The sequence below is a fragment of the Agrilus planipennis genome, unplaced genomic scaffold, assembly GCF_000699045.2.
Source record: "Agrilus planipennis isolate EAB-ADULT unplaced genomic scaffold, Apla_2.0 scaffold49, whole genome shotgun sequence".
Lineage (NCBI taxonomy): Eukaryota > Metazoa > Arthropoda > Insecta > Coleoptera > Buprestidae > Agrilus > Agrilus planipennis.
In genome coordinates this window covers 99,639-125,098 of record NW_020438913.1, presented here as the reverse complement: position 1 = coordinate 125,098, position 25,460 = coordinate 99,639, and the positions used below count along the sequence as shown (strand labels likewise).

The 25,460-nt window shown below is 31.9% G+C and overlaps 3 protein-coding genes and 1 non-coding gene across 10 annotated transcripts in view; 3 read left to right on the top strand and 1 right to left on the bottom strand.

The window, feature by feature from the left end:
• The window catches only part of LOC112904152 (probable serine/threonine-protein kinase kinX), a 5,015-nt gene extending 4,811 nt beyond the window's left edge, over positions 1 to 204 (top strand). Inside the window, exon 2 of the mRNA XM_025973509.1 lies at positions 195 to 204. Within this exon, the coding sequence (XP_025829294.1) occupies positions 195 to 204 (10 nt within the window). The remainder of the gene's footprint in view (positions 1 to 194) is intronic.
• Positions 205 to 1,441: 1,237 nt separating this feature from the next.
• Positions 1,442 to 20,307, bottom strand: LOC108733399 (myogenesis-regulating glycosidase). 7 transcript variants are annotated; one of them, XM_018464550.2, is made up of 6 exons: positions 20,231 to 20,307; positions 15,443 to 15,826; positions 13,792 to 13,862; positions 5,371 to 5,527; positions 2,287 to 4,053; positions 1,442 to 2,180 (listed from the first exon to the last, which is right to left on the bottom strand). In XM_018464550.2, the coding sequence occupies exons 2-6, from the start codon at positions 15,803 to 15,805 to the stop codon at positions 1,863 to 1,865; spliced, it is 2,676 nt and encodes an 891-aa protein (XP_018320052.1). In that variant the 5' UTR covers positions 15,806 to 15,826; positions 20,231 to 20,307; the 3' UTR covers positions 1,442 to 1,862. The 7 variants fall into 7 exon arrangements, with proteins under 7 accessions (XP_018320052.1, XP_018320049.1, XP_018320050.1 ...); XM_018464547.2 differs by lacking the exon at positions 20,231 to 20,307 and adding an exon at positions 19,828 to 20,208; XM_018464548.2 differs by lacking the exon at positions 20,231 to 20,307 and adding an exon at positions 17,739 to 17,823.
• On the top strand, positions 8,358 to 8,429 carry Trnag-ucc. The gene has a single exon. It is a non-coding gene; the product is annotated as a tRNA-Gly (tRNA).
• A 793-nt stretch (positions 20,308 to 21,100) lies between the features above and the next one.
• On the top strand, positions 21,101 to 24,872 carry LOC112904165 (lon protease homolog, mitochondrial-like). Its single transcript, XM_025973557.1, has 11 exons — positions 21,101 to 21,625; positions 21,731 to 21,992; positions 22,262 to 22,713; positions 22,773 to 22,913; positions 22,972 to 23,135; positions 23,198 to 23,427; positions 23,487 to 23,679; positions 23,745 to 23,985; positions 24,093 to 24,215; positions 24,286 to 24,394; positions 24,706 to 24,872. The coding sequence occupies exons 1-11, from the start codon at positions 21,227 to 21,229 to the stop codon at positions 24,870 to 24,872; spliced, it is 2,481 nt and encodes an 826-aa protein (XP_025829342.1). The 5' UTR covers positions 21,101 to 21,226.
• Positions 24,873 to 25,460: the final 588 nt, after the last annotated feature.

Genomic DNA, 25,460 nt, shown 5'->3' with positions numbered 1-25,460 from the left:
GAAAATATTGAAATTTATTATAGATTTCTTAACAAACAGGCAGCGAACAATCTGTTTTACAGTTAGTACAGTTCTTTAATTTTTGTGTTTTTGTTTTGTTTTTTTTGCTTTTGATTTTAATGGCGTTTTAAAAAATCCGCCATTACAATATTATTTTCGCGAACCCCCTCTGTAAACACTGCGAACCCCCCCAGGGGTTCATGAACCACCGGTTGGGAATCACTGGTCTAGCCCATCGACGTTTACTAATGGACATGCCTTAGCGGTCAGAATTGTGGTACAACAAAAGAGATGAAACGAAGTTTCAGACAATATCCATCTCTCTCACAATAGTATGCGTAAGCGTGTCATGAAAGAGATAGCACTAGTCCGAAATCATACGCCATCTCCCTCACTTTTCGAGCCAAGAAATTATTACAACAAATACGACTAAGGCACGTCCATTAATATATGTCTATGGTCTAGCCGTTCATTTGTTAAAAATGGTATAACAAAACGCAACTGACAGCTAAACGTAATGTTGTCTATGGTTAAGTATGGCGTTTTATTTATGGTCAAATTTACCTGAAACTTGGCTTTAATGAATTTTCATATAAAATTAGTGGTATACATACCTATTTCAACATTTTACAAAATTCTACCTCTTTAAGAAGCTGAAAGAGATTTGCAATGATTGCATGTTTATTTTGGTCCGATTTACTTGAAATTGGTTGACAATTAAATCTCTGTTGGGGGAGATAAGTGGTGAAGAGGAGTTGCAATGTTTAAATGGAACATACATTATTTGTAGTCAGATGTACTTGAAACTTGGTCTTAATGATGTCTTATTTAATTTCTGAAAGACCTATGTCGACATTTTAAAAAGTTCAGCCTCCAAAGGGCGGGGGGTAAAATAGTTGTTTGGGACATACTTTATTTGTGGTTGAATTTACATACTTGAAACTTGGTATATATGCTATTTGATATTATTAATCAAATGAAAAGAGGTTGCAACGTTTCCATGGGGTATATTTTATTTGTACTCGGATTTACTCGAAGGTTGCTCATTGTTGAAATTAAGCAAATACGTGTTTTGGCAACAACAATCAACCCTTAAGGATGAAATGTTGTTGCTACGTTTGCATTTGAAATCTAAGGTGACGACATTACATAAAATTAAAACGTTGTAAGGGTGAATTGGGAGTTTAAAAGGTTTTATGGAGAAACAATATTAATTTCTGCGAGCGAAGCCGCCGAGAAAAGCTAGTTAAAACTAAAATCCAAGGCATTTCAACGAAAAAAGTAGTATGCAGGGCAACGGACACCTACCGAAGTCAAATGCGGGAAGTTTCTTTTGTACCAACCCTATTAAAACCGGAAAACAATACCGTACAAATAATAATAAAAGATATTTAATTAGCCTTAAATGAAACCAAAAATCTTAAATTTATTTATTTAGTCACTACAATTAGCATTTAATACAAAGGAAAATTAATATTTTTTTATTCAGTTAATGGATAGGTTTCTAAAGCAAATATCACAATTACATTATTTCATGCTTATACAACTAAGCAGAAAGTAACAATTACTTCAACTTACATACATGTTTAAATAAGTTTATGATTTATACTGCTTAGGCTTAATATTAAAATAAAAAAATTGAATAACTGAAAAAAGTAAAAAATTAAAAATGCAAATTTCAGACAGTTACACAGCCAAAAGAAACTGTTAAGAAAAAACGTTGAACTGTCTGAGGAAAAACAAATGAACTTAAAAATACATATAACTAAATATAATATAAACGAGAAGATAAGCAAATACCTTACTATTACCTTTAAATCTATTGACGACCTTCTCCCTGTTTCCTACAACAATTCTCATGTTCAAAATCGAGTGTTATCGGGCATTCTTTCAAAATAAGCTATTTGCTGTTCCTCCACAACGTAATCGTGTATCCAACGGTTTCCTTTTCGTAAACTACCATCAATGCCATCTTTCCAAACACCTGCCGGAAGATACACTTCCCTCTGTCTCGATCCTGAGTACAAAACTGGAGCTACAATGAGTTCTTCTCCCACAGAAAATTCATCTGTAACAATGTGGCAAGCGGGATCGTTTGGACCCAACATCCACAATGGTCTTATCATGGGAAGTCCAGAATCTAAAGCTTCACTTGCATATTTTTTTAAAAGAGGAGTTACCTACAAAAATCTTGAATTAAATCCCAAACAAGCTCAACATTAAATTAAAATTAAATTTTAGAAATTTCGAATGAACCACTTGTACACCCTTTATGAAACTACTTACCACTTTTTGCCGTAGGGACGTCAAAACTTTGGCCAGTTCTAATACTTTTCCGTCTCCATATTTGCTGGGTAAATGTCTGTACCTTATCACCGGCAAAAATGTGGCCAACTGCAGCCATCTCATATAAAGTTCTTTGTCTGGTAGCAAAACATCAGCTGTTGAATTTATATCAACCTGCGAGTTGTATTCGGAAATTTCATAGTCACCCCCTACAGCACCTGGGATTAAGAAGGGATACCCGGTAATCCCGTAGGTCAACACCGTTGGAATCACCTTCCTTAGACCATCCCAGGAAGACTCAAATTCAGGAAGTGAAACAAACGCTGGAGCCTGAGGTCTTTGGACCGCTCCACTAACACCAAAAATAGGCACATTTCCTTGAAGATTGTTTATGAAAAACGTTTTGTATTGGTCTGGGTTTGTCAGTGGATTTTCGCATTGGTAATAGTGAGGCATGTCGTAAGCGACGCCCAAGTCCAAATAGAAAGCGTCAAATTTGTATTTATTTCGAACAGCTTTTAATTTCCTTAGGAGCCACGGAACTGTTCTGTCATTGGTTACGTCCAAAACACCAGCTGTTTGTATGGATCTGTATCTGGTTAATGCTGGTATACGTTTATCGGTGAACCTCTCCGATATAAGAAGTTGTCTCCTCACGGCTTCCGGAAAACTGGCACTTTCCGTCGAAATAAACGAATGAATCGAAAACACTATCCTGAATCCTCGTCGGTGCATAATGTTGATCGTTTCTTCAAGTGTAGGAAATCGTTCTGTATCGACTTCAAAATCGCCCGGTTGCTTCTGCCAATCGCCGTTCAAAAGAACGTGTCCCTGTTTCAAAAACCCTAACCCTATTACGTCCTCTGTGTAGTTCAAGACTGCTTCTTCGGTAAATTTCTCTTTATTATCGGTTGTTATTTCCCAAAGCGGTTCTGTAACCAACGAATGAATGATGTTCATGTCGTCCTGCTTTAGACCATCCCAAAGTGATTTCTCGGCCAGTAGGGAATGCAATCGGGTCATATTCGGTCCCGTACAAACACTGTAGTTCAAAAATGGAAATGGCGTTATCCTGTTCACGTATGCAAAATCGTCATATTTTGCTTTAAAGCAGAGTTCTTTTGATTTAGGGCCGATATTGATTGCTGTGTACAATGGAACCGAACTATCGACAATAACGGCCGCTCCTTTTGAATTGATGAAGAATCTCTTCAGAACATTTCCCCATTCGTACTTGTCAGTGACTCCAGTGACAAAGGGCGCAAAATTATGAAGACCTTTCTCTAAGGGCCATGCATGTTCAGCCATCTGACCTCCGCCATACCAGTGACCCGTTCTTGGAGAAAGGTCAAAACAGTCCGTTGGAGCTATTTCTTCTGCCAACGAAACCCATTGGAAATTATAGCATTCGGTGTCCGGAAAAAGCCTGAAAGTGTTCATGTAAAGCCTGGCGTGGTTCATCCATTCCAAGCAAATACTTCCGTCGGCTTTCTCGTCGGTACGGAGACAGGGGAAGGCTTTGTTATAATTAAGGGTGGTTCCGAGACGACCCCTCAACACCTCGATACCTTCATTGTTATAAATATTTATTACGCGATCGTTTTGGCTGAACTTAATCTTTTCGAAGTACGCTCTACGAAGAACTTGTTGCTGATAGAGAATGTACGCCAGTCCTACAAGCGCTACTATTGTCAGAAAGAGAAATCCCACGAATGCGCGAATTTTATAATCCTTGGGCTTCCTTTTCTTTGCCGAAGATGGAAACATCTAGGGGGAAATTCAGAAACTATGAATTCAATGTGTGCATGCGTACGTGGAAACGCAATGAAATGGGTGGACAACACAATTTAAACTCCTTGGCAGACACCTACCAGAAATATAGGGTGTGTTCCGAAATATAACCCAACATACTGGCCAGTGCTGATGACGTCATAAATCGACGCCATATTGTACTGGTGTGTCACCATATTGTACTGGTGAGACAAGTGCGACGTAGGGGCAGGGCCGTAGCGATGAGCTCGGGGCCCCGGTGCGGTATTCCGCAAGGGCCCTTCTTAAAATTGATGATCAGAAAAATGTCATTAAAAAAAAATGTCGATAAAACTATTGATTTTGCTGCTATCAAATCGAGAAAAAAAAACCTTTTAGAAAGAGCAGGCACTTGATGTTTGTGCAATGAATTCTATAGTGATGTTTCGGGTGATATAGATTTATGGTCAGCAATTAGTAATTATTTATGGTAGCAATGATAATTATATCAACGGATTTAAGGAAACAAAGAATGTAGAAGTATTCGCGATTTCGAGATGTATGCATTCCATGTAACTACGTACCTGATCAAATATATGGAGTATTGTGACAAAAATTGATATAGAAAAAAGTAAAATAAAAAATTATGATGTTCATTTCATAGTTTGACTCAGCTCATCTCTAACAGCATTGTTTTTTTTTAGAAGTCATTTTTTGAAAACAGAATACTGCTAAGGGGCCCCTCGACTGCGGGGGCCCCGGTGTGCCGCACCGCTTGAACCGGCCTCGCTACGGCCCTGCGTAGCGGTATATCAAACGGGCATGTGTTCATAAGACTTTGAGGAATCTTTTATTGTAAGAAACTTTAATAACTTTTGGAGCAAAATTGTTGTAAACGAGCACAAACACTATCGTCAATATGGCGTCAATATGATGTCAACGCACTGACCAGTATATTTCGGAACGAATCAACAATATGGCGTCGATTCATTACGTCATCCGCACTGGTCGGTGTGCTGGGTTATATTTCGGAACACACCCATAATGAAGAACATGAAGGATTACCTTGTGCTAATTCCAAAGCAAGCTGGTTGACTTCATATTTAAAGCGAACCAATCATGGGATTGAGGGAAAGCGATTGTGAAGTATGAAAAATTGCTTTCAATTTATGAAGCAAGCACAATAGAGGATTGCAAATAAAATTAATACATCCAAACCAAACCAAAAAGCCAGTGCATTTTGTATGTATATGTTGAGATGGATATGACAAAGGGTGAACAAAAACAAAAACGATGACCTAGCAAATTGAGACAACGGTCTCAGTATCAACTTACTTGCATCTTTTCTTTAAGAAGACTAGCTAACGAATTGACAGAAGCCACCGAGTTAGCTGGTGAAGTGCTTCTTGAGTCATCATCGTCAACTGGCGGTTTAAGCATTTTTGCTGGAGGAACTGTCACAGACTTTCGTCTGTAGTTTCTTATGGGAACGCTAAAAATAATAAATTAACTTGGTACTCAAATACCGCAGCAAATATCAATTGTACACAATAAATAAAAATTTTCGTACACGGCATAGTTTTATAATTATAAATAGTACCTACCAGAATTTATTTGTATAAACAACCGCTGGTAATTATTTAGACAATGTAACAAATTTTTATCACCGAATTCGTTATAAATATAGAATATAAACAAAATAAAACCGTTGTGGTCACAAATATTAGCCCATGAGCCACATAAATATTGTATTGTATCTCTCAAATAGGCCCGTAGATTAAAATATTAAAATTTTTCCAAATTTATTTGGGCATAGTACCATAATGATAAATAAAATTCACAAACAAACGAAATTGTTATTGTTGTACAACATTCTTTCAAAATTTGTCGTGATACTATTGATTGGGTTTTTAGCTGAACATTAGATAATAACAAAATAACATTATCTAAACGATTTCTTAATATACAATGGCATACCTAAATGGGTTTTTTAAGTTATAATTAAATTTTAATTCAAAAAAGAGAAGTACCTATCGAATATGGTTTAATTATTTAATAAGTAGCACATAACCATTTTCGGAAACAATAAAATAAAAACACTTTGCTTTATGAATATACATAAATTAAAAAAACAGTCAGTTCTACACACTGTTTTCAACAAATTGGCGATCAAAAACTTATTCACTAACACTCCATACAGACGTTACTGCACAACAATATCGTTTTACTTAAATTAATAGGAAATTAAAAAGTATTTCATTATATTGCAATTTTAGTCACATGCCTGATAAGAACCACGAAAAGAGACGTCTGAACCAATGTCTGAACGAAGATAAAGCGGCGACACGGATTTTTATGTTTTCTTAAGTGGCTATTAACGATGTCTTGAGATCAACTTTATTACATTTAAACAAAAATATATATATACAGTGTACTCTCTCTTAAACGGACATCTTCGGAACTAAAAGAAATCTGTCCGCTTAGTAAGGGTAAGAAATTAAACCAGGGAATATACTATACTTAAACCACTTTCAAAAAAAAAATTTTTATTTTAACTGAGAGATGAGCTTCAAAAAATAAAGTATGGAAAAATATTCTATCAAATATTTCATATATCATGTCAGTGCGGTCTGTCTAATAACGGAAAAAAATTAATAAAAATACGAATTAAAGAAGCAATTAATAATATAAAACCCGCATTCCAATCATAAATTGAAGAAACATTCGAATATTCATTGGAATAAATGTATTTGAAACAATGCGTACGTCAAGGAACAAAAAGAGAAGTTACAATTCAGGGAATTACCGAAAGTGGGTATCAATGTTAACCTGAAATTTAATGTCCGCTTCAGCAAAATTGTTAATTGTTTAATTCGTACGGGGGGATGAAACTAACATTTACTTATCCCCTACACACTAGTAAAAATTAGAAAATAATGGAAAATTTTGTTTGAAGGTTTCTTCGTTTTAAAAAAGAAGCTTTAAAACATTAATGCTCTTGGTTTATCATGATTAATAATTTGTTATCTATGTGTTTATTCATTAATTTCCAATAAATAGTTTTAAAAAATTAAATCTATTTATTAATAACTTTGCATTTCTTATCAAGTATCATCATTAAAACTAAGTCCACAAAGACAAGGGCCTCGTAATGATTTACCCCCCCGGAACCTCGCAATGGTTAAGGCCGCCCCTGTACATCTGGGAGTATAAGTATAAGCGGGAAGGTTTTATTAGGGTTCTTCAACAAGCTATTGGGTTCCTAACACCAATAAGACTACACCTACAGACCCGTTTTCTGTCTGCCTAATAATATCAGTTCATCTGATATTGTACCAGTACGTTCCTGTTCTTGTTATAAGTTTATCGACCTCAAAGAATAGAAAACAAAACAAGTGAAGAAATTATATGATCCAGACAATAACTTTCGCGGATGTTACTATTTAAGAACATTACGTGTATTACTGCCAGTGGCAGATTCTCACTGTGTTTCTCTAATAAGTACAACGTCTAGACCGGAATGAATTGCATATCTATGCGTATTTTCTTGAATAACTACTTAAGTAGGTACTTAATTTTATTTTGTTTTATAATCTTCAAATATTCTCATCGTCAGCGCTTTTAAAAATCTGCTAATGTCTATTATTTCATGTACCTATAAAACAGGCAACAACTTGCAACTAAATTTGTAAGGATGTAATAGGATGTATGTTCGCAACATTATAAAAATTAAAATTTTTAATATTAATCATCAAGGCATATTAAATTAAATATTTATATTTTATAACTTACTGTACGTGAGGCATTTGAACAATTTTATTCTGACTCTTTCTCAATTCTCAAACTTTATTTTTCATCAAATTTATCTGCTAGACTAACTATTTTACTTTCATAAAGTTTTGATTAAACGATTCGATAATGACTAGATTAATAGAAACCTGGATTAATTTTATCTCTTTCAGTTTAAAATCAAATTAATAAAGATTAATAAGAATTGACTTGTTAAAAGTGTGCTATATCTTGCGTTTAAAATCATAAATAATGAATTTAATGCTAAAAAAAGTTCTTTTTCCATTAAAAAATTACGCCCGATTTGGTTTATAAATATATATTAATTTTGTAATTCTGTATTATCACTTGTCCTAGTTTGTTCAACACAGAACAGAACTCTTTTTATGAATAGTGCAAATTGATATCATTAAATGCAGATTTTTACTCAAAAATTTAAATATAATGTATAAAAGCTTAAATAGGCAACTTTTTATACACACATATTTTCATTTCCGTGGAAATTTCGTATCTTAAAAGCTGTTATTCATGGGGCGATGGTGGTGTAATGGTCAGCATAGTTGCCTTCCAAGCAGTTGATCCGGGTTCGATTCCCGGCCATCGCACTGATTCTTTTTATTTTCAACATTGTACTGTTTTTTGTTTAAACAAAGTAGAAAGATTACAACGACACATTATATATATATATTAATATTATGAATGCGAATATGAGTTTGTTTATTTGTTACGATTTCACGCCTTAACTACTTAGCCGATCATCAAGAAATTTTGTACATACATTGTCAGGGGTACAAAAAAGGACATAGGGTACCTTTTTTCCAGAAAAAGGAATACGATTTTCGAGGGACAGAAAAATTAGTTTTATTAATCCTTGTCACGTATTTAGAACACCAACGCGAGAGAAGCCGCGGTTAAAACCTAGCAAGATGATAAGGATAACAATTTTAATCGCCATGGTGTGATGTTCTGATATAAATCGTCGGAAACTAACAAAAAATTAATAACGGCTTCTATTGTATAAATAAATAAACGGGTGTTATTTATACATTTGTTAAATTATTAAAAACGAAACGTAAGAAATAGAAAATGAATTGTTACGTAATCGTTACGATCTCAATTTTCATTTGATTAGAATTGAATTAAATTAAATTATAATTAAACAATTTAAAAACATTAAATAATTTACAGTAGTGACTTATCACAAATAATCAAATGGAAGACAAATTTAATAAGATTTATAAAACCCAGAAATGTTAGTACATAAAAACCAAATTAATTAATACTTACGCTTTCTGTTTACGACAAAATTAATAAAGTTTTAGGTTAATTGAAATCCTAAACAACGATCAATTAATTTTTAATATAAGTCGATTTCAGGCACTTAAAAAACAAAATCTGAAATAAATTAAATACTGAATATATTATAATCATTGCTTTGGAGCTATTTATTTATGAAACGTTTAAACTAGGTAAAAAGTTACTAAATATTATCTGTTAGTGTTAGATAAGAACTAATTTTTATAAAGTTTGTAAAATCTGCATCCTTTAAAGTGGTTTCAAAATTGATTTTTCCAGACAATGCAACTTAAATTTTTTGAGTGAAATATATTAAATAATTAGATTAATCAATGACGTTGTAGAGCCGCTTGCAGATGAAGATTTCAAACAACAAAAATATTAAATATGATTGACAGATATATTATTTTTCATTAAAGGGATCAAATACATTTAATTATTTTTTAACGAAAAAAGAATCATAATCTTATCATTAAGCTGGAAAATCTCTATTCTTATTTCTGTAAACGTAAACGTATGCGTTCTCAAATTAATTTTAATGGTTTTTTAATTAAAATTGGTTTAGTTACCGAAAGTAGAAAAGAATAAAACTGTACTTACGCAACAAGTTATGATAAAATAAAAATTCTTCCGCGTTTTCAAGTCGCATACAACGAAGTCCAAAAACTAAGCCCGGTACCCTGATGAAATTCGACCGAGAGTTTGCGATTATCTTATTGAAATGCCAGACCCCGCCGACTGTTTCAAAGCATTGAATAAATTGCAATTTCCTACATCTATTTTATTGCAACAAATGAGAGCAAGCCTTACAACATTGGTAATGGCACAGGAACTTCCAAAATTGGCGTTTGTTCAACTTCTAAACACTTGTAACGTATTCGTTAATTGTGTTGTGCCAGACGTTTCGAAAAGTCTCGCAAATGCAACATTTTTTTTTAGGATTTCGTACCTCAAAAAGAAAAATGGAACCATTATAGGATCCCTTCGTTGTCCGTCTGTCTGACCAGTAGCGTAACGTGGGGATGAGAGGGAGCAAAGGGGCCATGGTCCCCAGGCGGCGCGGAGGTAAGGGCGGCATTCGATATTAAATAGAATCAGATCCACCTCGCAATAATGTTAAATGCCCAAATTTCTTAGTATTTGTACCAATTTTTATTAATTTGCATCATGCAACAAATATTATCGTCTAGATTCGTAAAAATTCCAAGATTTTTGTGTGAAAAGTAATGTAAAAACGGAATTTTTTGAAGTTCGAATGGTCAAACCCTAACGGTTCACATTATGTTAAGGACGAAGGCGTAGAAAAACATACCAAAAAGCAGAAATACGTATCGTCTGGTGGACTACAGATTTCGCCTTTGTATTGTAAACAAGACACTTTTATATTCCATTTACATTTAGCACTCCACAATATTAAATTTCATACAGCAAAATTATGCACAATTATCCAAACTTTAAAATATAAGAACAAAGGCTTTCACGGCCGGAATCCATACTAGAATGAAAATTCGGGCTATAGGGCCGTGGTCTAAGTGATTTCACTTGAAACTATGAAACTTTAAAACATTGCAAAGGTATGGAAAGAATACATATACTCCCAGCGACAATAAAATACTGACGATCAGGCTATTTGAAGAACCGAAACCTTTACAATTCTCCATAAATCCTCAGATGAATCCTCAAAATCCACTTGCTATTCTGAATTATGTATGTAAATGAAGTAAGTTATGTGAGGCAAATGCAAATGCAGATGCTTAATTTTACGTTTGTTCCTATTAATTATGGTAAATTAACACATTTTGAATTGAAATTAATTATTATATGGATAAAAGCACAAAACACAAGAAACTCCACTTTTAGAAGCCATTCAAGTATTACGTAAACTAAATTTTAGTAATTTTAACCTCCCCCAGCAAAAGAAAGCAAAATTCTTACCCCCCCCCCTATGCATACGTAAGCATTGGTACCTGCATATTTTCTTAAAATCTTTTTATCTTAACCATAAAACACTTCGTGAGAGCCGGCGAGTGTTATTAGTTATTTTGGGAAATCCCTGAACGTCCGTTTTGCTTTCGGACATAGACAAATAGGGTTGTCATATTTCTTCAAACAAGAATCTACCCAGTTTTGCAGAAAAATCATAAAAATAAATAAATAAATAGTATTGATATAATAACCAACTGGACTACCGTCTCTATATCATAAAAACAAACAAAGAAAATAGGAAGGGCGGTAAATGTAGGATTCGCCCCGGGTGTCAAGACAGTTTTTGTCAGAAACACGCGGAGGCACCAAGTGGAAATTAACATCAAATACTCAAGACTACAATGCTTTGGAGCAATGAAAAAATGAAACTTCCAAATCAACGCAATCAAAAGATACAGCCGTTTATGTCATTACGAAATTTTGTATACACATTGTCAGGGGTACAGAAAAGGATATAGAGTACTGTTCCCAAGTGCTACAAAAAAATTGTTTTATGTGATCGTCAAAGATCGATCGTCGTATTTGGCACATCAACGCGAGCGAAGCCGCGGCCAAAACCTAGTATGGAACGGGTGAATATCAATAGACATAAACTAATGATTTAATGAAACATAGTTAAATTGTTATCATTCGTTCGAGTACCATAGGTTATTTAAGAAACGAAGTCATAAGGTTAATAGCAGTTATACAAGCAAATACTGCATCAAGATCAAAGCCCGTTATATAGTATATGATATACAGTAGGTTCATTCCTTCGATTTACCTGAAATATCGACATTTGTTTGCAGATCATCATAAATTAATTTTATGTGCGCTGAAGTTGTTATAAATTTGTATTGTATCTGTATTGATTGCACAACTACACCATTTATACTAGTTTATTTATAATTATTGTTTTCGTGAAACAAAAAAACATACTAAGTGTATGATTAGCAATAAGAATATAGTAAAATAATTGTATTATAGCAGTACGCCGTTTCGTAAGAAGACGTCAGAAAATTAATTTGTATATACATAAGCATATTATAAATAAATATGTAAGAAAATAAATGGTATAGGCGACAAAACATTTTGGCAATAGATAGATAATGATGAAAAAAAATATGGACAACAGCATATGCGAATGAAATAGCTTTGATTGCAACAAAGCTTTTGGAAAGGTAAGGGAAAGAGATAAAACAGATGAGTTAGAAGGGAATAGATATATTAGGGTTAAAAAGTATTCATATTTACACATTTACGATATATGATGGGAGAAAACATAAAGTGATGAAGTAACAAAAAGTAAGTAAGTAACTATGGGAACTTTGTGTGGGAATGGGGTGACTAGGAAAGCAGATTACTGCTATTTAACGGGGTAATAATGAATATAGTTTTCCATGATATGGAAATATAAAGTTAGGCAGAAAATAATCAAGTGGAAAGTATATACAAAAAATATTTAAAGTGAATGTTAAATTTAGATGGAAATACTCCCGAAAGATGGTACAAGAGTCTATAAAAAGTGTGAAAAATTATGAGGGAAATTGGAAAGTTTGGAAGAAGGTGGGACAAATAAATACAATGAGGAAAGAGATCGAAAATTAGGAAAGATAAAGATAGATAGGAATGTAGGGAAATGGTCAGGTAATAGGTAGACTTAGGTGAGGACTTAAGTAAAACAGAAGACTGAAGATACGTAGTAGGCTCGTTATTGATGTAAGATGTGGATTTTGTACCGAAATGTTTGGGAAATGAAACTGTCTACTTTGATTATGAATATTAAAAAACTAAGAATCATATCTTCCCAAAAATTACTAGGTACAATGTGATAATATTTCGTCTTAAACTAATGATTTTTCTATAGTAATATAAAAATAGCTGAAACAATTTTTTTTTTATTCGTCAACTTTATTTTTGATTTTATGTCTACATATTGAAATGGACGTCTTTAAAATTACTCTCCGCTTTAATTCGTCTAAATTGTAATGACAAAGTATGGCAAAAAATTAGACGAGGCAAGGCACAGAAATGTCACTAGTAAAAAATCAGGTAAATGAGAGTTCAACTCTTACGTGTGTGTTTTGCATAAACGACAATTTGTAGTTCAAAGAAAAATATAATTTTTTTAATGTAGTAATTAAGTAAACTTCGTGAAACTATCCCTCTATTAATAATTTCAGTTTTAATACTTCAGGAATATTGTATATGCTGCATGGAGAGAAAAATGTTTTTGATACGGTTTCTTTCAGCCAAAATTTATGGCTTCGCAAACATTATTGTAATTTGCTTCATACTCAATACATTTTTTTGAATACATAAATAATCATAAACTAAATATTTACTGAAATATCAAAAAACTATATTGTGGTACCTCTTCTTGAATAAATACTGTGAAAGGTTAACACACTGTGACATTGTACTTTCATACAAATTGATAGAAAAATGAATCAAGGTCTGAATATAGAATACAGTACTATTGAAAAGTCATAAATCATCTCATTCCTTATTGTTTATAGTACAGTCTAAGGAAATATTTTCAAACATGTAATTTATAATTTGTTCACACTTGTATAAAAATATTTAATGGCGAAGGCTCATAAAAAAACGCCAAAATAATTTATTGATAAGCTATTGGAGTAAAACTTCAAAATTTGTATGAAGTATGAAATTTTTTCGGTTAATTTAAATTAAAAGTCACCTTACCCTTTATTAATAGGTGTCGTTTCGTCATCACTTGCGTCGATATTTCCGAATTCACTGCTATTCATTGATACCTGGGAAAAAAAATGACATTTATGTTTCATTTTTATTTAGCGGATCATTCAAAATAACTCACGGGTAGCAACTTTGAAGAATAACATGGCGTCAGAACCCCTAACTTAAGTGATTTTGCAAAATACAAATAAAAATGCGTAGACATGACAATTACAGTCACAGAAAACGAATGGTTTTAACTTCACAAAGTTTTCCTTCTTTTCCAAAAATAATCACACTCAAATTTGTTTGTCATACTAAAAATGCGATTGAACTGAATGAAAATTTAGATAGAAACATTTGTAAACAATGGATAAAGCGTACACGCGATGGAATACTTATAAATAAATTTGTTATCGTATGTAAATTGTAATTTTACATGTAAATGTTAGGCATTGAGAAAATATCTTTATAATAAAATGATAATTGCTGATTATTCCAGAATAGAACTATGCGAATCATTCGATATGACTAATAACATTATTCGATTCGTTTTCTTACCACCTAAAGTTGATGACGATTAAAATCTGTTCAATTTGTTATTGCTTGTCAACTATAGTTACGAAGTAAAAAATAATTCGAAACAATCGAATAATTCGAAAACAAAAACGAACGATTCGACTCGATTACTAATCGCATAGCATTATTACGGACGTAGTTAATAACTGTTTTTAATCTAATTGTAACAATAACATTACGATTCAATTGACTCTTCATCGTCTTCATATAATATAAAAGTTTTTATGCCCCTATTTGGCATAAGTGTAATTAATAAGGTGTAATAATGTTAATGAGTTATCATTCTATATCCTTCCCAAGAAAGCTTTTTGCCTCCAGAACCAAAACCATGACAATTTTAAATCAGAAATATACATAAATTTCAAATAATGACAGTATGTTGCCATCTATAGATATTTGCTTTTAACTATTATAATAATTAATTCGTTTCTGTCTAATAAATTATTATCTATACTAATACTATAAAAAAACCGTAAAGTGTGCACGTTTGAATATGGATGGTAACCTTCGAAAGTACTCATCATATTTCAAAAAATACTTTATCAAAATTTAAGACAGATACAGGGTGTGTAACACAAGTAAGTACCGAGCTTTGGAATGTGTAATCTAGATGCAATAAACAATTACAATAATTTACAACTTGAAGCCGGTCCTGTGCGTGAATTGGCAACCGAATAGCGTAGTGCGATAAAAACTTTGCAGTTGCATGGATGGAGAATGTAAACATTGCAGATTATCGAATCTCTAGGATAAACATAACAAATTTAGTACTACACATAATGTTTAAACTGACAACATTAAATAAGTAAATTAAATGTAGCACTATGTAAATGCACGAATACAAGAAAAAGAACAAATGTAAGCTGATGCTGGTAAATACCAGCTGATTGAGTGCAGCCTTGCGGATCGTATTTCTTTGCCAGGTCCGGAATTTAATTTACTAATTTTATACAGCTCCATCACGTCTTGTAAGCCCGGCACTTATTTTAGTTTCACCTGTATCTGTATTTAATTAGATTATAGTATGTATATTCTTATTAAACCACTAAGGACTATGAAGAATGATGATTAGGATATTTACCTCAGGGGATGTAATTTCCACTTGTTTTTTTAAGAATTCCATATCGTCAAGATTAGGTAAAGAAATACTGTTTTTCCTAGGTAATCTTCTAGGATGACTGATTTCCGATAAAGGTTTAATATCATCCGCGTCTTTCGGACCATTTTCTTTACTATCAACTGTTATTTCGTTTAAATCGTTCGATGTATCACCTGAACCTGAATGATCCTTTCTTTTATTTTCACCAGGTCCAGAACTTTCGCTGAGCCCATTTAACGTAGAAACGCTTGGAGCATTTACAATAATTTCTGGTATTTCTGCAGAAGGGATATTATTTTTTCTTCGGGGTACACAACCACCGTTTCGCGTTTGGTTTTCTGCCATTTTGACAGAACTTTATATTAGCTGTGTAAATTAAAAATTAGACATTAGACAACTTTTACTTTCCATGTCACAAATTCCGTACTCAAAATCGTTGTAATTAGCACTAACAGTACCACACGGGACACGACTTATCAGCATTCCAATTGCTATTGATAATAAGTAATCCACTTCATGTGACGAAGATTATTTTTTTTAAGTATATACAGGTAGTTGCTTTTTTTAGTAACGACAGTTTTTTGTTGATGCAACTTTGAAAAGTTGCCTTCACTTTTGACAAATCAATGCTAATTTAAACATTCCAAAACATACAATAATATCACGATTTGAATAAGTTTCTAGGTATATTATTACCAAATTACTTAAAAGCAAATTTTTTAGACTTTGAGATGTCTTAAAACTTTTAGTGCAACCTCCTTTCTTACCTACCTTATCATTTTTGATATCTACCTACTTGAAATCATAAAACATAAAATATATTTTTTTTAACTGGAAATAAACTTGATTAAAATATGGATTTATTTATGAGTTTTGAATCACAAATCATAAACGATTGTTTTTGAAGTCGTAAAATACGTGATGCACTTAGACAGGATCAATGATAAAATTGAAAAATAACATCAATAAGAACATTAATTTTATCGAATTAAAATAGAAAACATACTCCTTTTTATAATGATCAAATTTTCCAGAAAACTACTCATCTTTAACTGTTTGTTTATAAATTATTTTTCAACGAAATAAATGAGAAAAAAAATTACTTCCTTGAAAGGCTTTTGGTATTGAAAACAGACCAGCGTCTACTAATGNAGTAGTGGTACTAAAATACATGACGTTTATGAATGATGTTTAATGTTTGATGAAATCCTATGATAGCAAGGTGTTATCATGGAAAATGCTAAGAATATATGGTAACAAGGTGTTACCACAAAAAATACCAAAAATTACGTGTTGATAGATCACAATATTAAGTAGTATTGTAAGTAAAATAAAATTAATTTAAGGAACGTAAAGTTGTGGTGTGAAAATGCATGACGTTTATGAAAGGTGTTCAAGGCTTGATGAAATCCTATGATAGCAAGGTGTTATCATAGAAAATGCTAAGAATATATGGTAACAAGGTGTTACCACAAAAAATACCAATTAAAGATAGATCATAGTGTTAAGTAGTATTATAATTAAAATAAAATTAATCTAACTAATGAAAATGAGTAGTACTAATGAAAGTACTGCTTTATGAAGTTTATGAAAGGTGTTTAATGTTTAATGAAATTCTATAATAGCAAGGGCTTTCATAGAAATTCTATGAACATGTGATAATAAAGTATTACCACTCAAGTAACTAAATAAATTACCTGTTCATTGATAAGTATTAAAAAGAGTGTTCCATGTAATTAACATAAAATTAATCTAAGTAATATGAATGTGTAATACAAATTAATAAAACCTAGGATGTTTAAGAAATAAGATAGCAAAATACCATCAAAGTGCTACCATAATAACATAAATAAAACCACAAATCCATAACAAAATATTTTTTGTTTAAGATGAATAAATAAAATTAAAAATTACAACGGTTAAGTAGAAATGATTACTAAACAAACAGTAACAAAGTAATTTAAATTAAAAATTACCATTGCAAAGTATGAATGCGACATCTTTAATGTTGTGGTTTTAGATTAATAGAAAATTTTAAATTAAATGGTCCCATATATATGAACAAATTTCAGATTTGATTAGCAAATTTCAGAATTGATTAGAAAGTGTACATCCTTACCGTTAGAAAAGTGACCAATGAAATAATTATAAAATTTTTTTTAAACACAAAAAAAAAATGAATTGTATTTAACTGCTTTGTTCGCCAAAATTATTTAGCATCTTTAATCTTGGTACAATAACCATGTAATTATTTTACCTAAAAGTACTAAATACTTACCACATTTTAAGCCATATTTATTCCTAAAATATTAATCACATATATTTAGTTTTCGTAAGTGTATAATTGACAATTAAAGAAAAATTTACATTTTTGTTTTTTCCAAGTTCAAAAATTAGTTACGTTATGCTAGTAATCATTTGAAACATGGTTTACTAAGAAATATTAATACAATAGTAGTTTACGTAACACGTAGTAATCAGTTTTACTACTCATTTTATTTCCTCAGTTTAGAAATCGTTAATTTTTTATATTTGTTCTTCGCTTTAATACCATACGCAAATATTGTTATTAACGCTCATAAAAAAACTTTGCATAATCTGAAACAACTGTGACCGTTTTATCACCACTGATACCAACAAAAGAAAAGTTGGTTATGAAATAATTATACAATCATCAAGCAACACCGTTATATACTTAAAATTTTAAATTACTGAACATTAAGAAACAAATTAAAGATAAAGTAAAGAAATTGGAAGAACTGGATAAGAGCGATAAAAAAAGGCATAAGGAAATATTTAGAATAGGAAAGGACAACTTAAAAGAAGAAGTGAAAGAGTTGGTATTGGAAGATTTGGAAATAGAAAATTGTGTGGAGAAACATGTAGAAGAACAGAAGAAATGAATAAGGAGAATGGAAATAGAATTAGAAAAGAAAAGAGAATAAAAGAATAAAAGAAGTGAAACGTAATAATTTTTGGAATAGAGTTAGACAGGAACAAGGAAAAGAAGGAATTGGGGAGAATAATAAAAGAGAAGATGGGATTGAAGGTGGAGGTATGGAAGCTTCAGAGGAAAATATATGAGGTATATACGGAGAAGTGTGAAGATAAGATACAAATAATTAGAAATGGTAAAGAGAACAGAGGGAAGAATACAGAAGATGCTAGAGAGAAAGGTAAAACAGGAGAGAAGACAATCAACGTTGGATATAAGAAAATAATAATAGATGGAGTGATATGGGTATGGAATGAAGAAGTGGAAGAACTAGTAAAAAAAAGGTAGGAAAATGGGCATTTCGTAGGGAAGAGGTGTGTAAGCAGAGAAGAAGATGGAAGAAAAGATTAAAGAATATTAAGGGGTTAGCTCGGAACATGACAGGGATAAAGAATAAAGATAATACTGTTTTGGGTTTTATGGGGGAACACGGCATAGTACAATTAAGCGAAACATGGAATAAGTATGTGTAACCAAAAGTTATAATAAAGTTACTATTGTTAGTATATTATGGAGTATTTTCTTCTAGTGCTAATTAGAACGATATATTATAAGGTCATTTTCTCTTTAATATCAATTCGAAATAAAAAGTTTCGTGAAAAATTTGAAACNAGAAGTAAGTAGATACTTAACATGATAAATCTAAAATATTATCAATGATGTATCACCACTAACAATGTTGATATTAACAAGTTAATAACTAAGATGCTTGGTTTTGTAGATAACAAATCCTCAGTTAATGGAATTAATTAGAAGAAAAGTGAAGTTGAATCAACCCTATTGTGGTATATTTCTCAAAAAGAATGAAGAAAATGAGTCAGAAGTAGTTAGTAACTTGAATGATATCTATAAAGTGGGTGTATTTGCACAAATCCATGAAATGCAAGACTTGGGAGATCGAATAAGACTTGTAGTAATGGCCCATCGAAGAATTCAAATTACAGGGCAACTATTTGAATTTGATGATGACCCTCCTCCTAAAGGTACATCCATTTATAAATATTTTCATATTGCAAGAAAAATACCAGTGTTACATGAAACCATTTAATTTTAAAGATAAATTATAAAATGTGCACTGCAAACAGTACATCTACATTATTTTTGTATTTCATTGTCAACTAAACAAAACTAATGTTTTTAATGAAAACCCTAGAGAATTTAAACCTTCCTTTATCTCTCAATCCCACTACAAAGTCAGTTGGGTCTCTGATGTAGAAATTTCAGAATCCAATTCAATTTCGTGAAAAATTTGAAAAACGACTGTTTTAAATTCTTTCAATTCGTCCGTGTAAGTAAAAAAATGGTAACAGTCCCAATTACGCACCTGACAGACAATTTAAATCTGTATTAATTATAAAAATGAAAAGCTCACCGTTAATTTTTAATTCACTAAATTAAAACTTTGAAGTGTAGCATTAGATAGTAATCGCCCACCAGCTTATTAGATACTTTAGATTTAGTTTACTTGGACCATCAGGCACATCCTTTCTTTCGGTTAATTATCATAAAACAATTAATATGTATTCAAGATTACACTGTTTACATCACACAGTCGGCACTCTGTCATTAAAATTTATTGCACCGCGAAACTTTTATTAGGTTTAATTATTATTAGTATTATTATATTGGAACACACAAATCACCTCAGCGCCTACGTAAATGGTTGCAATGGATAAAATGCAAATTTGAAAAAAATTATACGCCCAAAATAAGTTTTTTTTTAGAATGCAAAAATCATTCCATCCGCTCTGACGTTAACAACATTACTTACTTACATAAATTACAACAATTTTACGCCAGTATGAATCAGATAAACGCCGACTTAATTGTTATCAACTCTTTTAAGAAACAACTAAATAAGCATTAATTTGCTTGCTTGCTTGCTGTTGTACACACAAATATAAATTACATATACATTATACAAGTTAATATTTCAAATGTGATAATTATGCGATCATGAGCGCGTCCTAAATATTTAAGTAACAAATATTAGCGATGTTTTCTCATATGATTCGTATGACTTTGTTAATTAGTCTTTCACAACTATAAAAGAACTCTTTGTGTGACGCACAAACGCCATATGCCTTCTTTTGTTGATATTTCTAATTAAATGGAGTACATAATCTAGAAGGATATACAAGATAATTATAATATCGATTTTAAGGATTAACTATAATCTACTTCATGGTCGCCGATCGCTATATTTCAGATTTTTATGGAACATGCGTGACGGTGCAGTCAATTCAAAGTATATTAAATATTAATATTCAGTTAGTAATATGATGACACTCAAAAAATTATAAAATTTAAATTATCGATTAGATTAAGGTGAAATTTTTATTTTAAACAATGCTAATATGTATTATACTTCACAAAAAGCGAAAAAACATTAACTTGCATAGAAATATCAAGAAATTCTAAAGAGAACCAGGCAAACCTTAGTGAAATAGTAATTCGCCCTTTTTAATGTTCCGCCCAAAATTTACAAACTTAAGATTAACGCCTTCCCGCTCTAAATTTAAATATATATATATGTACATGATTCGAAATACGATTTGGTGGACACTTGCAAATTCAGAGACCATAATCTAGCCACTATTAAAATCAGGCATTTGTCATTTGTTGTCATCATAGACATAGACGACATTCATCATTCTACTCTATAGGTGTTGTCATTGATGGATTTTTGTTACCAGTTTAAAAAACGGGATGTTTTTCTTTTTTGTAAATAATTAACTATATAATAACAGCCGAAACAGCATTAAGAAAAAATGATTCTCGCAAATTCATTGTGGAAATCTCATGTAGTGCGGCATTGTCAGCAATTTATTCGCTTACGAAGAGGTTATCATGCCAGTGTTTCATCTATTCTAACCACACTTTCTAGAAATTCTAATGTTTCGGACAAAGTTCAGTTAAGAAATACTTATTATATTAAGTCCACTGGAAGATCTAGTAATTTATTTCAATGGGATAAAGGAGTTCAAGTTTGTTCGATAGGTTACAGATTTTATGTAAATAAGGGTACTGAAGAGGGCCCCCCTCAAGATGAATACGATGCACAACCACATTTACCAGCAACTGTTGCTGTTCCCGAAGTGTGGCCACATCTTCCTGTCATTGCCATTAGTAGAAATATTGTATTTCCTAGATTTATTAAGCTAATAGAAGTAAGTAGATACTTAACATGATAAATCTAAAATATTATCAATGATGTATCACCACTAACAATGTTGATATTAACAAGTTAATAACTAAGATGCTTGGTTTTGTAGATAACAAATCCTCAGTTAATGGAATTAATTAGAAGAAAAGTGAAGTTGAATCAACCCTATTGTGGTATATTTCTCAAAAAGAATGAAGAAAATGAGTCAGAAGTAGTTAGTAACTTGAATGATATCTATAAAGTGGGTGTATTTGCACAAATCCATGAAATGCAAGACTTGGGAGATCGAATAAGACTTGTAGTAATGGCCCATCGAAGAATTCAAATTACAGGGCAACTATTTGAATTTGATGATGACCCTCCTCCTAAAGGTACATCCATTTATAAATATTTTCATATTGCAAGAAAAATACCAGTGTTACATGAAACCATTTAATTTTAAAGATAAATTATAAAATGTGCACTGCAAACAGTACATCTACATTATTTTTGTATTTCATTGTCAACTAAACAAAACTAATGTTTTTAATGAAAACCCTAGAGAATTTAAACCTTCCTTTATCTCTCAATCCCACTACAAAGTCAGTTGGGTCTCTGATGTAGAAATTTCAGAATCCAATTCAACTTTTTTGTTCTCCAGAAATGAAACTCAACTTTCCTCTTTTTAAAACAACATTGAACGTATTTGTAGAGGAAAACGAGGAAAAGGGGAGGCGCAACAGGCGAAAGAAATCAATAGCGCCGACAGTAAAATCTGCAGAAACTGAAAAGAAAGTCACTGAAACTGAAAAAAGGGAAAGTGAAGAAAAAGTCAGCAAAGAAGCGAAACCAGAGCCAGTACTTATGGTTGAAGTAGAAAACATTATACACAACAAATTTAGACAAAATGAAGAAGTTAAAGCATTAACGCAGGAAGTTATCAAAACAATAAGGGATATAATTAGTTTAAATCCATTATATAGAGATAGTTTACAACAAATGATGCATCAAGGACAAAGAGTTGTTGATAATCCCGTATACTTAAGTGATTTAGGAGCTGCATTAACAGCAGCTGAACCCCATGAACTTCAAGAAGTCTTAGAAGAATTAGATGTAAGCTTCATTTTTAAATCTTTAACTGCGTTTGTCATTTCAAAATAATTTATTTTTAGATTCCAAAAAGGCTGATGCTCACCTTGTCTTTATTAAAAAAAGAATATGAACTTTCAAAATTACAGCAAAAAATTGGTCGAGAAGTTGAAGAGAAAGTTAAACAGCATCACAGAAAATACATTTTACAGGAGCAACTTAAGGTAATTTGAAATAATTTCTAATTTAATTTATTGCGTAAATCTGTTCGTTTTTTTATAGGTGATAAAAAAGGAACTTGGTTTAGAAAAAGAAGACAAAGATGCCATAGCAGAGAAATTTAAAGAACGTATCAAAAACAAAACCCTACCAAAAGCTGTACAAACTGTAATTGAAGAGGAACTAAGCAAACTTAGCTTTTTGGAAAATCACAGTTCAGAATTTAAGTAATTATAAAGATTTCCAGTAATTATTTTTGAATAAATGGAATGATAAATTTTATTTTTAGCGTTACTCGAAATTATTTGGACTGGTTGACTTCTATTCCATGGGGTGTTAGAACTGAAGAGAATTTAAACATTGAACGTGCAAAAGAAATTCTAGAAGAGGACCATTACGGAATGGAAGATATTAAAAAACGTATTTTAGAATTTATAGCAGTCAGTCAGCTGAAAGGAAGCACACAAGGGAAAATTCTTTGTTTTCATGGACCACCAGGAGTTGGTAAAACGAGTATAGGTAAGATAACTTAAATTTACACAGTAAATTTTTATACTAATTTGATTTACTTTCACTAGCTAGATCCATAGCGAGGGCCCTTAATCGCGAATATTTCAGGTTTTCTGTGGGGGGGATGACCGACGTAGCAGAAATAAAGGGTCATCGGAGAACATATGTGGGCGCCATGCCAGGAAAAGTTATTCAATGCTTGAAAAAAACTCGGACCGAAAATCCTCTTGTTCTGATAGATGAAGTTGACAAAATAGGAAAGTAAGAAACATTTTCTTTTAATTGAAGCTAATTATTTATCAATGACATGTTTGTAATTATTCTAGGGGATATCAAGGAGACCCTAGTTCAGCATTACTAGAACTTTTAGACCCAGAACAAAATGCTAACTTCCTGGATCATTATTTGGATGTCCCAGTTGATTTATCGAAAATTTTATTCATTTGTACGGCAAACGTCACCGAGACCATTCCAGAGCCTCTAAGAGACCGAATGGAGATGATAGAAATGTCCGGTTATGTAGCAGAAGAAAAATTGGCGATCGCAAAACAATATCTAGTACCGCAGGTAAAATCCTTATCAGTTTGTGAAACTAAAAAAGGGCATAATATAACTTAATTAAATTGGTTACAAATCCTAAAATATATTGTCTAATATAAAATTAATTCTTTTAGGCGATGAAGGACAGTGGTCTCAAGGATAGCAACATTAAAATTGATGATAGTGCACTAACTCTGCTGATTAAAAATTATTGCCGAGAATCTGGAGTTAGGAACTTACAAAAACACATCGAAAAGGTAAGAAAATAATGTATAAGTATTTGGCTAAATACACTATGTAATACGCTTTTTATGTTTATTTAAATAGGTAGTACGAAAGGTGGCGTATAAAATAGTTAAAGACGAAACCAAGTTTGTGGAGGTTACAAAGGATAATTTGCAAACATTCGTGGGCAAACCAATGTTCACTCAAGAACGTATNTTACTAAGAAATATTAATACAATAGTAGTTTACGTAACACGTAGTAATCAGTTTTACTACTCATTTTATTTCCTCAGTTTCGAAATCGTTAATTTTTTATATTTGTTCTTCGCTTTAATACCATACGCAAATATTGTTATTAACGCTCATAAAAAAACTTTGCATAATCTGAAACAACTGTGACCGTTTTATCACCACTGATACCAACAAAAGAAAAGTTGGTTATGAAATAATTATACAATCATCAAGCAACACCGTTATATACTTAAAATTTTAAATTACTGAACATTAAGAAACAAATTAAAGATAAAGTAAAGAAATTGGAAGAACTGGATAAGAGCGATAAAAAAAGGCATAAGGAAATATTTAGAATAGGAAAGGACAACTTAAAAGAAGAAGTGAAAGAGTTGGTATTGGAAGATTTGGAAATAGAAAATTGTGTGGAGAAACATGTAGAAGAACAGAAGAAATGAATAAGGAGAATGGAAATAGAATTAGAAAAGAAAAGAGAATAAAAGAATAAAAGAAGTGAAACGTAATAATTTTTGGAATAGAGTTAGACAGGAACAAGGAAAAGAAGGAATTGGGGAGAATAATAAAAGAGAAGATGGGATTGAAGGTGGAGGTATGGAAGCTTCAGAGGAAAATATATGAGGTATATACGGAGAAGTGTGAAGATAAGATACAAATAATTAGAAATGGTAAAGAGAACAGAGGGAAGAATACAGAAGATGCTAGAGAGAAAGGTAAAACAGGAGAGAAGACAATCAACGTTGGATATAAGAAAATAATAATAGATGGAGTGATATGGGTATGGAATGAAGAAGTGGAAGAACTAGTAAAAAAAAGGTAGGAAAATGGGCATTTCGTAGGGAAGAGGTGTGTAAGCAGAGAAGAAGATGGAAGAAAAGATTAAAGAATATTAAGGGGTTAGCTCGGAACATGACAGGGATAAAGAATAAAGATAATACTGTTTTGGGTTTTATGGGGGAACACGGCATAGTACAATTAAGCGAAACATGGAATAAGTATGTGTAACCAAAAGTTATAATAAAGTTACT

Excerpts from the sequence above, each read along its gene's own strand:
- LOC108733399 (XM_018464550.2), bottom strand. The coding sequence starts at position 15,805 with ATGGCAGAAAACCAAACGCGAAACGGTGGTTGTGTACCCCGAAGAAAA. Across the intron at positions 5,528-13,791 it reads ACGACACCTATTAATAAAGG|CGTTCCCATAAGAAACTACA; the intron begins GTAAGGTGACTT and ends TATTATTTTTAG. Across the intron at positions 2,181-2,286 it reads CGTCCCTACGGCAAAAAGTG|GTAACTCCTCTTTTAAAAAA; the intron begins GTAAGTAGTTTC and ends AGATTTTTGTAG.
- LOC112904165 (XM_025973557.1), top strand. The coding sequence starts at position 21,227 with ATGATTCTCGCAAATTCATTGTGGAAATCTCATGTAGTGCGGCATTGT. Across the intron at positions 23,136-23,197 it reads AATCACAGTTCAGAATTTAA|CGTTACTCGAAATTATTTGG; the intron begins GTAATTATAAAG and ends TTTTATTTTTAG. Across the intron at positions 23,680-23,744 it reads GAAGTTGACAAAATAGGAAA|GGGATATCAAGGAGACCCTA; the intron begins GTAAGAAACATT and ends TAATTATTCTAG.